This window comes from Urocampus carinirostris, chromosome 14, assembly GCF_059441175.1.
Source record: "Urocampus carinirostris isolate Australia breed hairy pipefish chromosome 14, RoL_Ucar_1.0, whole genome shotgun sequence".
NCBI classification, from domain to species: Eukaryota; Metazoa; Chordata; class Actinopteri; order Syngnathiformes; family Syngnathidae; genus Urocampus; species Urocampus carinirostris.
Window position 1 is genome coordinate 33,109,303 of NC_142362.1, and position 12,891 is coordinate 33,122,193.

Below are 12,891 nucleotides of genomic sequence, written 5' to 3' on the forward strand. Positions count from 1 at the left end.
CAATTCACTCGCTCATTTGCGCCTAGGGACAATTTGAACCCGCCAATTAACCTGTCATGCATGTTTCTGGAATGTGGGAGGAAACCGCAGTGCCCGGTGGAAACCCACACAAGCATGGGGACAACTTGCAAGTAAAAAATGTTTTCTCTATGCCGTAGAGCAACCCAACTGTGATTCACATTCATCTTTTTCGGCCAATTGCAGGCTTTGTTTCGCCCCTTTAACCTATGCGAGCCTGTAAATGATAAAAAGGATCCGCCCCGTTTACCTCCGAATAACTTTAGCCAATAGTGACTGATTCAAATGATGATTGACACATTGGTTAGGAAATGAAACGCCGGTATATAAATCCCAGCATACACCGCAGACTACTTCGGGGAAAAATCTAGTCGGCGGCTGCTTGCCTTAGTTGCAAGACTTTGCGACTTAATATTGATCCATATATAAGGCGCACTGTATTAAAAGGCGCATGGTCAGCTTTTGAAAAAAAAATAAAGGCTTTTAGGTGTGCCTTGTAGTGCGGAAAATACGGTATGTATGTTTATAAATTGTACACTAAAAGAATGTGCGGATTCTAAACCTATAAAAAAAACACTTTATTGGAGTCGCCTCATCACAACACGCTTTGTACTTAACTCTTGCAATGTTGACTCAAAAAACTCCTTCCTGTGATCCACCAGTCATTGTTTTTCCTTGTCTCTCTGCCTCTCCTTCTCTTAAAGTGCCGCACTACATTCTTAAGGAAGTACTCGTCCCGTTAAAATGACAGATGTCCTTAATTAAAATATAACGGTCAACACTTAAAAAAAAAATCCATTGGTGATGGAACATTGTCAGTTAATATAAACTCTGCAGACAAATAAATATTAGACGTAAATGTTTATACGGTTTTGTTTCACTTAGATTTCGTTGCAACTGACAGTTTTTAATCAGTTATAAATAAACTCGCCTCTTGAGTTCTCACAAATAAGTCATGAAATTTCGGGTTTTGCTTCGGGATCAATCCTGCAAATCAGGTAATTGATAGGGCTCGGACTGGGTAAGGCTATAATTCCTGCGGCCCTTGTTCGAGTCGGATTTTTAGGCCCGATACCTCTGATTGCTGGTGTACCGGATCTGAGACTTTTTCCCCTCTAAACTAGCTCCTAATGCTAAATCTTTCTACCTTATGTGGCCACTGACTGAAAAAGTTTGCCCATCTCTGGTCTAGACTGATAATTACGCATAGTGACCCGGGGGTACGCATTCAAATTGTCTCCTGGCAATAAAAAGCCAACAGCCAAGAAGAATGCAAACGGAAGTGCGAGCCAAGATCAAGGTTAACCATTTTACTGAAGACAGAGGAAGTTATCACGCGGCATCCAAAGCGCTGACTCACCTGCAACGACATGAGTCCTTCACCCTGAAGGTGAGCGGCGACATCAGCAGCCGTGATGTCTCGCCTTGGAGGAGGGAGGGGACGTGGCCGACGATGCTCCAGTCGCCTCTTGTCCTTCTTGTATAGCAGAGCGGCAAATGCCAGGATGTTGAGAAACAGAAGCGATGCCCCTACCGCGATGGTGACCGACAGCTCTGTGGAGTAGTCTTCGCTGGCGACGTGGACTCCATCTTCGCCTCCCTGCCCTAGGGCGGACTCTGGGGGCTGCTGGGTACCTCCCTGGGATCCCGGGTGACGGGTGCTACTCGGAGGCCATCCCTTGGAGAGGCGCTTGGTGTAGGAGTACGGGGTGTCGTCCTGGGGGGAGGGACTGTGCGTAAAAGAGGACACTGACTGGAGAAGTTCATTGACGTGGTGAAGGTGAGGAACCAGTTGGAGCCAGAAGGAGATCTTGGTGGCTCGGTAGTGATCTCGGACGCGGGGCTTCAGACCGATGTGGAGATAGAGCTGCTCCTTTGGGGTGTACTTGGACCAGGCCACCTCCTCGAACCGATTGGGTTTGGTGTGGATGAACTTGGTGTCTTGGGGGACAGGCTGGTTGGGATCCCTGGAAAAGGAGACATTCAAGGTAAAGATATATTCAACAGGAATGTTTCTCATCTGGTGGGTTGAGACCAAAAAGAAGGTCGCAAAACTGTTAGTAGTGGGTCACAGGCCTTTGCCTTGTCAAAATAATGCTAAGTACAAAAAAACAACGGAGTCGATTACACTCCCTAACAGTAGATGGCCATAATACCGTGCTTGATTCCTTCCTATTCAGTCAATCGGCAGTTTGAGAAGGACCACATCTCATTGTATTGTGATTTATTTTTTTTCCTGACCATAATAATGTGTCCCAAGAAAGTTGGTAATTAGGGGAAGGAAAATTGGAAAACAGTGACAACAACGATTAAGTACGCACATCATCTGTTAGTTCATTAATGCCAACAATGTATTCTGTAATAAAAGGGTCAATAATTTTAATTACCGCATTTTCCCGACGATATGGCGCAACGTGTTAAAAGGCACAGTTTCCGTAGCTGGTTCTATTTCTGTATTTACCAGTACACAGAGCGCACTGTTCGATAGAGCGCGGTAGCCCTCTGCTTGCAACCGCGTTACAACAACACAGACAAACATGCAAGTGTGCCTATTAAAAAATACAATAGAAGCAAAATTAAGTTTAGTTTATTTAAGTGTTGATTACAAAGTAAAAAACACGGATAAAACAAAATTGTAAAAATAACCAGCTGGTGCAAAACAGAGGTTGTGTGCTCACATTTTTTTACCTGGGAATCCATATCTAACAAAATGGTCAAAATCATTGTCCACTGTTCCTAACCAGAACAGCTTCACTAAATCTCCATTAAAAGGTTCACTTTTTCCCCTTTGGAGTTACTTTCTTAGAGCTCGAACAGCAGACACTTTAGCCCAGGCGTCAACAATCCACTCTTTTCATTATAATCTGCACCGTAATCCTGGTCTGGTTGTAAAAATGACACCTTTAAATGAAACAAAAGCACAACTACTATTGCTAGATACGCTAGGGAATCAGCATCCATGAGTACTTCCTCAAACATTACATTGCGTGTGACGTTGCGTGTCCTTTTCTGCGCAAGCGGGACTTGGTGGTGTTCAGAGACGCGTAGAAGTCACAGGAGATCACATACAAGCGGCATTTAGTTCGAAATGTGAACTATCTCACAAAAACATCAGATTTGACCCAAAAATGTTGTAAGTTTTGACTTGGCCAAGGCTCGAACTAGTGACCAAAGTGGTCCGTCGCTCTTATCACACACAGGGCGCACTGCAAAATCTGGAGAAAATCTGAGACTTTTATGTGCGCCTTATGATCATAAAAACATGGTCGTCCCAAGTTTCATGTTTTAATGAAATTGTCATTTTTCTTCTAAAAGTATACCAATAATTAATTTACTGTAAATTGTCTTGTAGCAAACTTCTGCGTACGAAATTGTTTATGAAGTGTCATTTTACGGATACAACTATCTAAAAAATGATATGGTGCTCCGAAGGAGAGACGATCTTAATGATAATTATAAACTTGTCTCTTCAGAATAATTTGATAATTTATTCACACAATTAATTGACCTTTCGCTACACTGCTGACTAAACCACAATTAGTAAATGATATAAATAGCTGCTAACTACAATGAGTCCGCTCCGTCTTGTCCCCCAACATTGCATCTTTTCAGAATTGAATAATGATAATAAAATTATTGAGGTCAGCTTTGAAAGAAACTGTATGTGAAGAATCTACGTTGTACTCCACTGAGCATAAGCAACAGTAAATCTTGAGGCGCAGAAAAGGATACCCAAGCAAGAATTTATAAGTCCCTGTTCGCATTTGCCATTCTTTTAACTTATTTAGAAGTCCGTGGCTTTATCTTTCATGGCCCATAAATTCTCTGCTGCTTCTATTCAACACAACTGGAGTCTACCCCAAGCTCAAGCAGACTCAAGATTTAAACATACAGTGCCAAGTATTGGCCCCCAAAAACGTCTTGTGATATTGCCATAGTTCAGGCTTCAAACTCAAAGCTTAAAACTAAAAATATTTTGTAACAATCAACAACTTGTGAAACAAAATCGTAAAGTGGAACCAAATTATTTCAACAAAACGACTAAAAAACAAATATTGCTCTTAGCTCAGCCATCTTCAGAAGTTCCCCGATGACTTCTGAATGATACAATGTGTCTAAATGACTAATTTTGCAACATTTTTGAGTCTCTCAGAGCACTGTGCGAGCAATTTAATCAAAATAGAGAGAGAAAACAAGGAGAAAACTAATAATAGAAACAACCAAAAGAGCCACACACACATTGACAATCTGTGCATAGGACAAACATTAGTTGTTCTCTGCATAAAACTGCTCTTCGCAAGACGAAAGCCATTTCTAAAACGATCGCCATCATACTTAAACTGTTTGAGCTGATTCTGAGTTATTTCGAAGGAAGAATAGGCAAATATTTCTGTTTCAAGATGTTGCAAACTTATACAGACGATCCCTAGAAGAATTAGGGCTGTGATTGCAGCAAAAGAAGGTTGTACAAAATATGAACTCAAAGGGAGGTAATTTAATTTTTTCTACTTTTCAATGTTTAATGCACCACGTTGGAGACACACGGTTTATACAGTTTTATAAGTGGTGTTCTGGTTTACCGTTGGGATGGAAGCCTTGACTCTTGCCTTAAGTCTTATCAATTAACCTGTATAATTCAGTCTGGAAAAACGGCTGGTATAAAAGCTGGGATTTGGGGAATTTTCCACTGACTTTTGTAGTGTTTTTGTTGTAGGCCGCAGGGATCCACCCGTCTGGTATATAAATGAGTGTCAGCCAGTTTGACGGCACATTTGTGAATTCATATAGTCCTGTTCTGGACTCACAAGGCCAGAATATTCAGTTAATAATGAGTTTGTAATAAAAACCTCAACGGAGCTGCTCACTTCAGCTTTTGTTATACCAGACGTGTCTTGCAATCATGAATACTGAATGCATGCTAAAACAAAAATGTATTAACTAAAGACTTTCACGTGCAAAACCTGCATGTTGAGTCCGAGTTTCCTCCCTCAATTAAATTCAAACAAAACTTAGCATAAAAACAATTTATCAACTCTTACCAGATTAGGAAATGTCAGGGGAGCCGCCCCAAACTATTTCCACTGGAGCCTGCCTCAGTACCCTGCCAAGATTTCATCTCATCATATTCAATCAATACAACAGCTACACATCCTTTCAATCAATATTCAAGGAACGCAATACATGAGAACGATTGTATTCTTGAGGGGAATGCATCCGTGTGAGTCTGCCAACATGCAATTGATTTTTTGCTTGTTTATCACTCGCAAACAAATTCAGGGAGGTGATAATGTTTTCGTTTGGGATCTAAGTATGTATACCCGTTTGTCAGTTTGTTTGTCTGTCCACCCAAGAAAAGGGGGTGGGAGTTTAGATATGACCACCATCTTTTCCAGGCAGTCAGGCAGGTTACCCTGGATGTGAAAAATGCCCCCAAAAAGTTGACTCAGCACTTTTGACTTTGTTGATCACATTAAATACCAACACCATAGGTTACAAGCATTCGGGTAGGTTACCAGAAATGTGAAAACTGACAAAAAAATGTTGACTTGGCATTTTTGGGGATTTAGTGACTTAGCAACTTTCCCAAAAAGACATCCCCCTCTTCCAGTCCAGGACAAAAAAAAGAAATTCAGTGTGAATAATGAATTTTGAAGATCCCAAAAATATATTTGCGATTTACATTTGTTATTTTTAATCTTGCTTGTGCATTTGTCAAGACATGTTTTTTAGATATTGAGTAAAACGTAAGAATATTTGTTTTTGAGACAAATTTATTTATTTATTTAAAATGAATAAAATAATATGTAGCATACCTTTTCATTTGCAGGAAGTTTTTCCCATGAAAATTTACCACTGGAAAACACAACCTTCATTTTTTTGCACAGCCCATAATAAATGGCCATAATCGACACATAATCCTTGCACTAGTACACATTTCATAGTGCTCTGTTTAGCTGTAGCATGCACCTGTTCTCTTGGGCGCGGCCCATAGGTGGCGATGAGGCCTAATAGGACAATGCACACAAACATATGCCAGCTCCCGTTAATCATGAGCGAAGAGGAAATGAAATGGCCAAGCGAAGCCACCAGGGAGAAGTGTCAGCCTAATTTTTGAGCAGACTTGTTGAGAAACATGGCAACAATTTAAAGTATTTACAAGTACTTCAACCGAAATTCAAGCACTTCCGAATCCTTGAAAACACTACATTATATTTAAAACATTATCAAGGATTTTAAGCACCCGTACAAAATCTGGAAAGATACTTCACATTTTTGTCAATTCAGACAGACGTAAGAAGTTTTAATACACAAGCTAAACCTGTTTTTTTTCTGTCAGAAGTGTTGTAATTCTGCAATGTGGCGTTGTGATTTAACTGAAGGTCCCCCTGCCGTGAGGGTCTCAGTGGAGCGGGCCCCGAATGGATTAATTACTGCCAACGACTCCGTTGCAGCAATGTAAAAAAACGTGTCCGTTCTCAGCAAATGCTTTTATCTGGAAGGTGGTGTCAGAGCAAAGAGATAAAAGTTCCTCTTATCGGGCCCGGTTGTCACGATTTCAACGTTTCTGTGCCAAGTTTTTAGTTATTTTCTTCTTCCGCTAATATACTCATACTCTGAGTTGATTCAACTGGTTCTGCATATGCAAGTGAAGTTTTTCACATATGATTTTCCAGAGGGGGCAGGAATAACGACGTCTTTTTCTTCTTTTATTGCATCACTTGGGCTTTCATCAGTGAATTTTTTAAGTGACTTGAAAAGGCGTCTCGGATTTCAACGCACACACAGAGGCTGCCTTCAACGGCGGATCTAAATCAGGACGCAGTTTTCAGGAGTCGTTTATTTCCTTGCCGATAATGTTAAGTTCAAGTTTACGAGCCTTGCAAGAGAGAGTAGACAAGGATAACATGTTTTACTTGCACTCGCATTACGGTGCTACAATTTGGACTTCAAAATAAACTTTCCAGGATGAATATGCTGAAAAAGAAAACTCGACTTCAAAAAACTCAATTGGAATAAAAAAAGGTTTTTAAATTGTAAGGAAGAAAATGTATATGCTTTCGGCCCCCACTAGTTCCAACACACATTTTGACTAATGTTAATATGTATTATAGGTTGTAAAATATGGCTTCAACAGCAAAATTGACCCTTTTTTCACCTGTTGTGGCAGTTATTTTGTCTTTCGCATTTACAACAGTCTCGATTGGAGATTACCAAGTTTAAATAAATAAATAAGTAAATAATGTAATAAATTGAAAGATGAATAAATAGATACAAATTTAAATATTTTGGAGCTGTCATACCAGAAGAGGGGCGAGAACCAGAAATCATGGGCATACTAGCTTAAACTACAGCCACACTTTTCAGACTTAAACCCATCAGGAGGGACAAGAACATAGCAGTGAATTCAAAGATTAAACTCATGCAATCGCTGGATACTACCATCTTCCTCAACGCTTGCGGACCTTGGACTCCCACAGCAAAACTGGAAAAGAAAATCCAAGCCATGGAAATGTAATGCTATAGGACACTTCTATGCATCAGCTACATAGCCCATGTGGTAAAAAAAACAGTGTAAAACACCATCAGGTGGCACATTGGACCCACTGTGCACAGATGAAAACATCAGTGGTATGGTTACGTCACAAGATACTCAGGACTGGCCAAGATCATTCCCCAGGGCACGGTGCAAGAGGGCAAGAAGAGAAGAAGACAGAAAAAGAACTAGGCCGACAAAATTAAGGAAGGGACTGGTGCCAACTATGCTACCACCCAAAAAAGGGCTAGGAACTGTCAACAGTGGAGAAAACTGTCCAGAGTTGCATCCTCATTGATGCCTGATGACCTATGTGGTTGAGGAATCTGCGAACCTTGAACCGTGAAAAACAGCAAATCCCCCATCTGATAAATAGATGAGGTGATATTTTGAATATGTACCTTATTTTTATCAACTACCAAAGTTAGATTTTTTTTTCTATTTATGTTATGTATTTATTAAATATATTTTCCTGAGTATAAGTCTTAGCAGATAATAAGCGGTACTCATACATGAATGATTGGGTAGAAAAGGAAACTGAAAAAAGATATATCATTCACTTCCAAATTACGTGCTACTTACGGGATGGCCAGCTAAAATTGATCCTATAGCATCATATAGCAGTAAAAGACTTAAAGGAGTGTTAGTATGTAGAAAAACACAATACAATCATGTTGAAGTCACATTCTGTGTGGCTTTTGTAACGATCTGGCTAAATCATTGAAAAAGACTACTATATTTTAATTACTATAAGGCTTTTTGGGCTGGTTTTATCCTTGTGTTGTAGCCTGTCATTGCTGATTATTAAAAATATGTTTGTACCTTGATATTAACACCTATATAAACCACAACCAAACTCTGCTTTGCTCCTACTCTATTTTAGAACACGCACACTTGTTTACTTTGGTGTGTCTTGTGATTGTTGTTGAAGGGAGGATGTAGTAGAACACACCACGAGAACGGCTGGTTGTAAAAATATGGTTAGCTAACTTTCAGCACAGAAAAGACAACACTAACTTTTAATGTAAAAGAAGTAAGTGGAGCTTGCTATTACAATACTACCCGCTTGTAGCAGAGAAAAAAATGTAAATTAAAGCAAGACTTATAAAAAAAATCAAGAGAATGATATGCCATGAGTAATGAAAACCCTTCAGGTACACATGTTTAAGTGAGCTTTTGTTAAAAAATAAAAAAGGAATACTTTTCCGTCAATAGAGTTTGTGTTTATCATAGAAGTAAACAACGCAAATTCTTTGCAAACCAAGAAATGGTGTTTTCCAGCATGATTAAAACAGGAACAGCCAACCATTCAAAAAAGAAGGACTCTATAGCCCTAAAAATATGGCTTGTGTGTAAACAACGTATCTGATTTATTGTACATTTTAATGAAATACATTTAGAAAACCGATGGGATCTGTATTTTGGGCAGTCAATCAGTCTACAAAAGATCAGCAACAAGTTGAGTAACTGATTGAGTTACCAATTGAATGACAATGTGCAAAATGACTGCAGCAGTCACTTACTTCTCATGTTGTTTAGGCAAAGGCTTGAGCATGCTTTTCTGTTTGAAAGAGCACAATTATTGAAATGTAAATTAGCTAGGCAACACGCTCTGATTTTAAGAAACACATGCTTGCAATTGCGTCAAGCAAAGAGCTGAACGTGAGATGGCTTTATGAGGAACCTAACAATGACTGAAGTTCTTCATGTAATTTCAGTAAGACATAGACCAATCAGGCGGCGCAGTGGTTGACTGTTTACCATGTCTTTACAGTTTAGAGCAGGTGTCAGGAACCTTTTTGACCCAAAGAGCCATAAAAGCAAAAAAATGTTTTAAAAAGAAATTGAGAGAGCCACATCATATATTTTCAGACAAAATTGAAAAAACTGCCAAACACGCTCTCTAGACCAAAGCTAATTTTTAAGCACATTTTATTTCACTGTGTGTCATTTGATGATTTAATCAAATGCATTAAATGATAATAATGGCAAATCCTGTGTCCCAAATCACTGTAAATATGCCATTTACAATTTGGCTTCCACCTTCAGTTAAGTGTTGAGGCAATTTTTTTCCATGAATTTTGTCCTTAATAACGGTTTTAAAACAATGTGCATGCAAAGTTCTTTTGTAAAAAATGTCACAAATGACTGCAAACGATAAGCATATCGTTATATTCGCTTTCGGTGTAGACTGCACTGAGCGAGAGAGAGAGAAGGAAGTGCCTTGCGCTGTGTGCAGGGATCTGCCCACCTCTACCCAGTGTTCTCGTTTGTCCCCGCGTCCCTGCGTCCTAGACGCATCATTTTTGCTGGGGATGCATAGTGTCAAGTCAACGTGCATCCCCGGGAGGCAACTTTTTTGACACAAAATTGTCATTACTACCCGATAATTTTTTTAACAAAGATTTACCGCACTCAACTTTTCGTCAGGCAGATACGCCATCGTTGTTTTGGTCTCGCGGTTTGAGATTTCGTCTGCACGCCGATCTCGGCAAAAGAGATCTCATTTCTCCGAGATTACGTCATTGTTGTGGTGGTTGTTGTCAAGTGAAAGAGAAGTATGCCCCCAAAAAAACAGTTAGTATTAGGTGAAAATCAACACAAAATTGGTAATTTCTTCAGTGTCAATAATAAGTCGAAACGTAATGCAGAAAGTGATAACAACAGCAATAATTCCGGCATGAAAAAACGGCGGAGAAATTCTTCGGAAGATCGCGGAGGGAAGGAAAACACGTGTGTTGAAGTGAACGATTCGACGAAAGAAAAACAAAAGAATACTCCTAGCAAGAAAAGGACTTTTCAGCCAAAATGGACTAAATTATATTCCTGGTTACGCTATGAGGAGGATGATAATGGATTGGACCCTGAGAAGGCATTACAACTGTGGCGGGAGAGCAAACCACGAAAAATATGCAAAGTAAAAAATCTGAACTGATAACTGCTTTGTATTACCAATTAACTGTGATAATTAAAACTGCTTGAATATATAGACAAATATTTCAGCAATATTATTCTGTATAATGTACAATATTTTTGTGAAGTGAAAAATCTGAAGTGATAACTGCTTTGTATTACCAATTAACTGTGATGATTAAAACTGCATGGATATATAGACAAATATTTCAGCAATATTATTTTGTATAAAGTACAATATTGTTGTGAACTGAAAAATCTTGAAGTGTTAACTGATTTGTATTACCAATAAACTGTGATGATTAAAACTTAATGAATATATAGATTTGTATTAAATATTTGTCGCCGATTTACAATTTCAATCTCAATGACACTAAATTTTGGGGACCCATAGATCTCTGTTGGGACCCATAGATTTTTGAGCATCCGAGTCGCCGGGACCCATCACTTATCAGAGGTCAAATGAACACTGTCTACCGCTCACCCAATCATAGTCGTTTGCCAGCGTTTTTATTTATCAGTTTAAATGGTTTCTTATCGAACTTCTGCATTAAGTTGCTTCGGCTTTATATGGACCAAAATCGGGATGAAATCACTTGACTTTGGAACGCCACAGAGAGATGTGCAATAGTTACATTTTATTTCGGAGCAATACGTACTCAAGAAAAGAACCATATATGGCTCCCGAGCCATAGGTTCCCTACCCCTGGTTTAGAGGTCCTGGATAAAATGCAAGCTATCCTGAGTATTGTTTTCAATTTTTGTACAAATCTACAGTATGTTCAATAAAAGATGTATTTTTCATTTTACCCACTTTTCTTTTGTTTATTTTAATTTGACTCATAGTTAAATCAACTTCCCGCTAACTTTATGAAAAAAAAAATGCATATTTGATTGATTGTTTCAACTAATAAAATTGTCGTTAGTTGCAGACCTACTCAGAACTATTATTACTTTTTTACTGTTAATACAAAAGGCATCTGGTTTGCTAGGTAAATTACAACTGCTAATATGTTCTTACTAAGTTTCACTGTGTAATCTTGTTGCTACATGGTTATGAATGGGTGGTGCCAACATAGAAAGAGTAGTAATGCTAATGTCCTCGAAAATGTCACGAGGCAATTACAAATGTAATTGATAGGCTACGTATTCAGAGTTTAAACTAAGAATTGATTGAGAATGTAAAAGCATTGATTGTATTAATGATTCCTTATGCCAGTTGAAAAACAGATACTATCAATGTAAAACAATTTCTCCAAAGCGTGCAACAGCAACATAACATAACGTACATCAACATGAGACACACAAGTATTATATTGTGAGTGTAGCGTATGTGCACAATAACATACAAGAGAATGAAGGAAAATGTGATTTTATGTGAGGAGGTGTTAGGTTTTATGAGCAAAGGCAACACGGATTTCAGATTTTTTTCTTTTTCTCTTCATCTAATGAGGAATTTTTTTTGTACCCTGCCCACACAACCAGCGTGTGCACTTTTCACAAAGCAGAATTGTGCATTTCTCTCTTATCTTCAATAATCTGCTATATTTTCTCTTTCATTGTGGGACTTTGAAAGATGCTCAGATTGCAATCGGAATGTCATACAAGGACATTGCAATTATCAGGCATACATTTTATCACTGATGTTTCAGTGTATGTGTATTTTCAAAGCTAATTGGCATTGAATTAATGTATTTTCTTCATTGTATTTTTAATAACATTTTAGTCAATGTCACATTGTGAGGATATTCAGTTTACTAAAATATGTAGCTGTTTTTTTGCTGAAATACTGATAAATTAATAAGATTTAAAAATGATAGTTTTCTTTGTTTTGCTTATAAACTGACGACAACAATGATATCCATTTCAAACATTTAAAGTTTTGATACACTTACGGGCTACTTAATTTTGTTTTGCAGAATAATATTGAAATAACCCAGTCATAATATGTCTTTAGCATAAGACGAGTCAAGTCAAGTCAAGTTTATTTGTATAGCCCTTAATCACAAAGAGTCTCAAAGGGCTGCACGGATTATTGCAAACCACAAACTATTTTTACACCATCCCCTGATCTAAAACCTATACGAGGGCAAGGAAAAACTCAAAAACCTCAACATGAACAAAATGAAAAAAACCTTGAGAAGGGACGCACGTGAGGTAATCCCCCTTCCAGGATGACTAGGCTACAATGGATGTTGCAATAATTAATAATAAACAGATATTCTCAACATAAAATATAGGTTATTCATATGCTACAGAAAAGAAGTGTGTTTTACGCCTAGATTTAAAGAGTCCCACTGAGGTTGCAGATCGAATTTCAGGTGGAAGCGCATTCCACAGCATTGTGGGCCGAATGGAGAACGCTCTTGAACCTGTGGTTCTCTTCTTGGCTCTTGGTTCACGGTAGACCAGCATTTTCAGAGCGA

At 38.5% G+C, this 12,891-nt stretch overlaps 1 protein-coding gene across 1 annotated transcript in view; it reads right to left on the bottom strand.

Moving 5' to 3' along the window:
- LOC148353209 (neuroligin-4, X-linked-like) overlaps positions 1 to 12,891 on the bottom strand; it is an 85,042-nt gene that overhangs the window by 13,201 nt on the left and 58,950 nt on the right. The window contains exon 9 of the mRNA XM_088352200.1: positions 1,379 to 1,985. Coding sequence (XP_088208326.1) covers positions 1,379 to 1,985 — 607 coding nt within the window. The remainder of the gene's footprint in view (positions 1 to 1,378; positions 1,986 to 12,891) is intronic.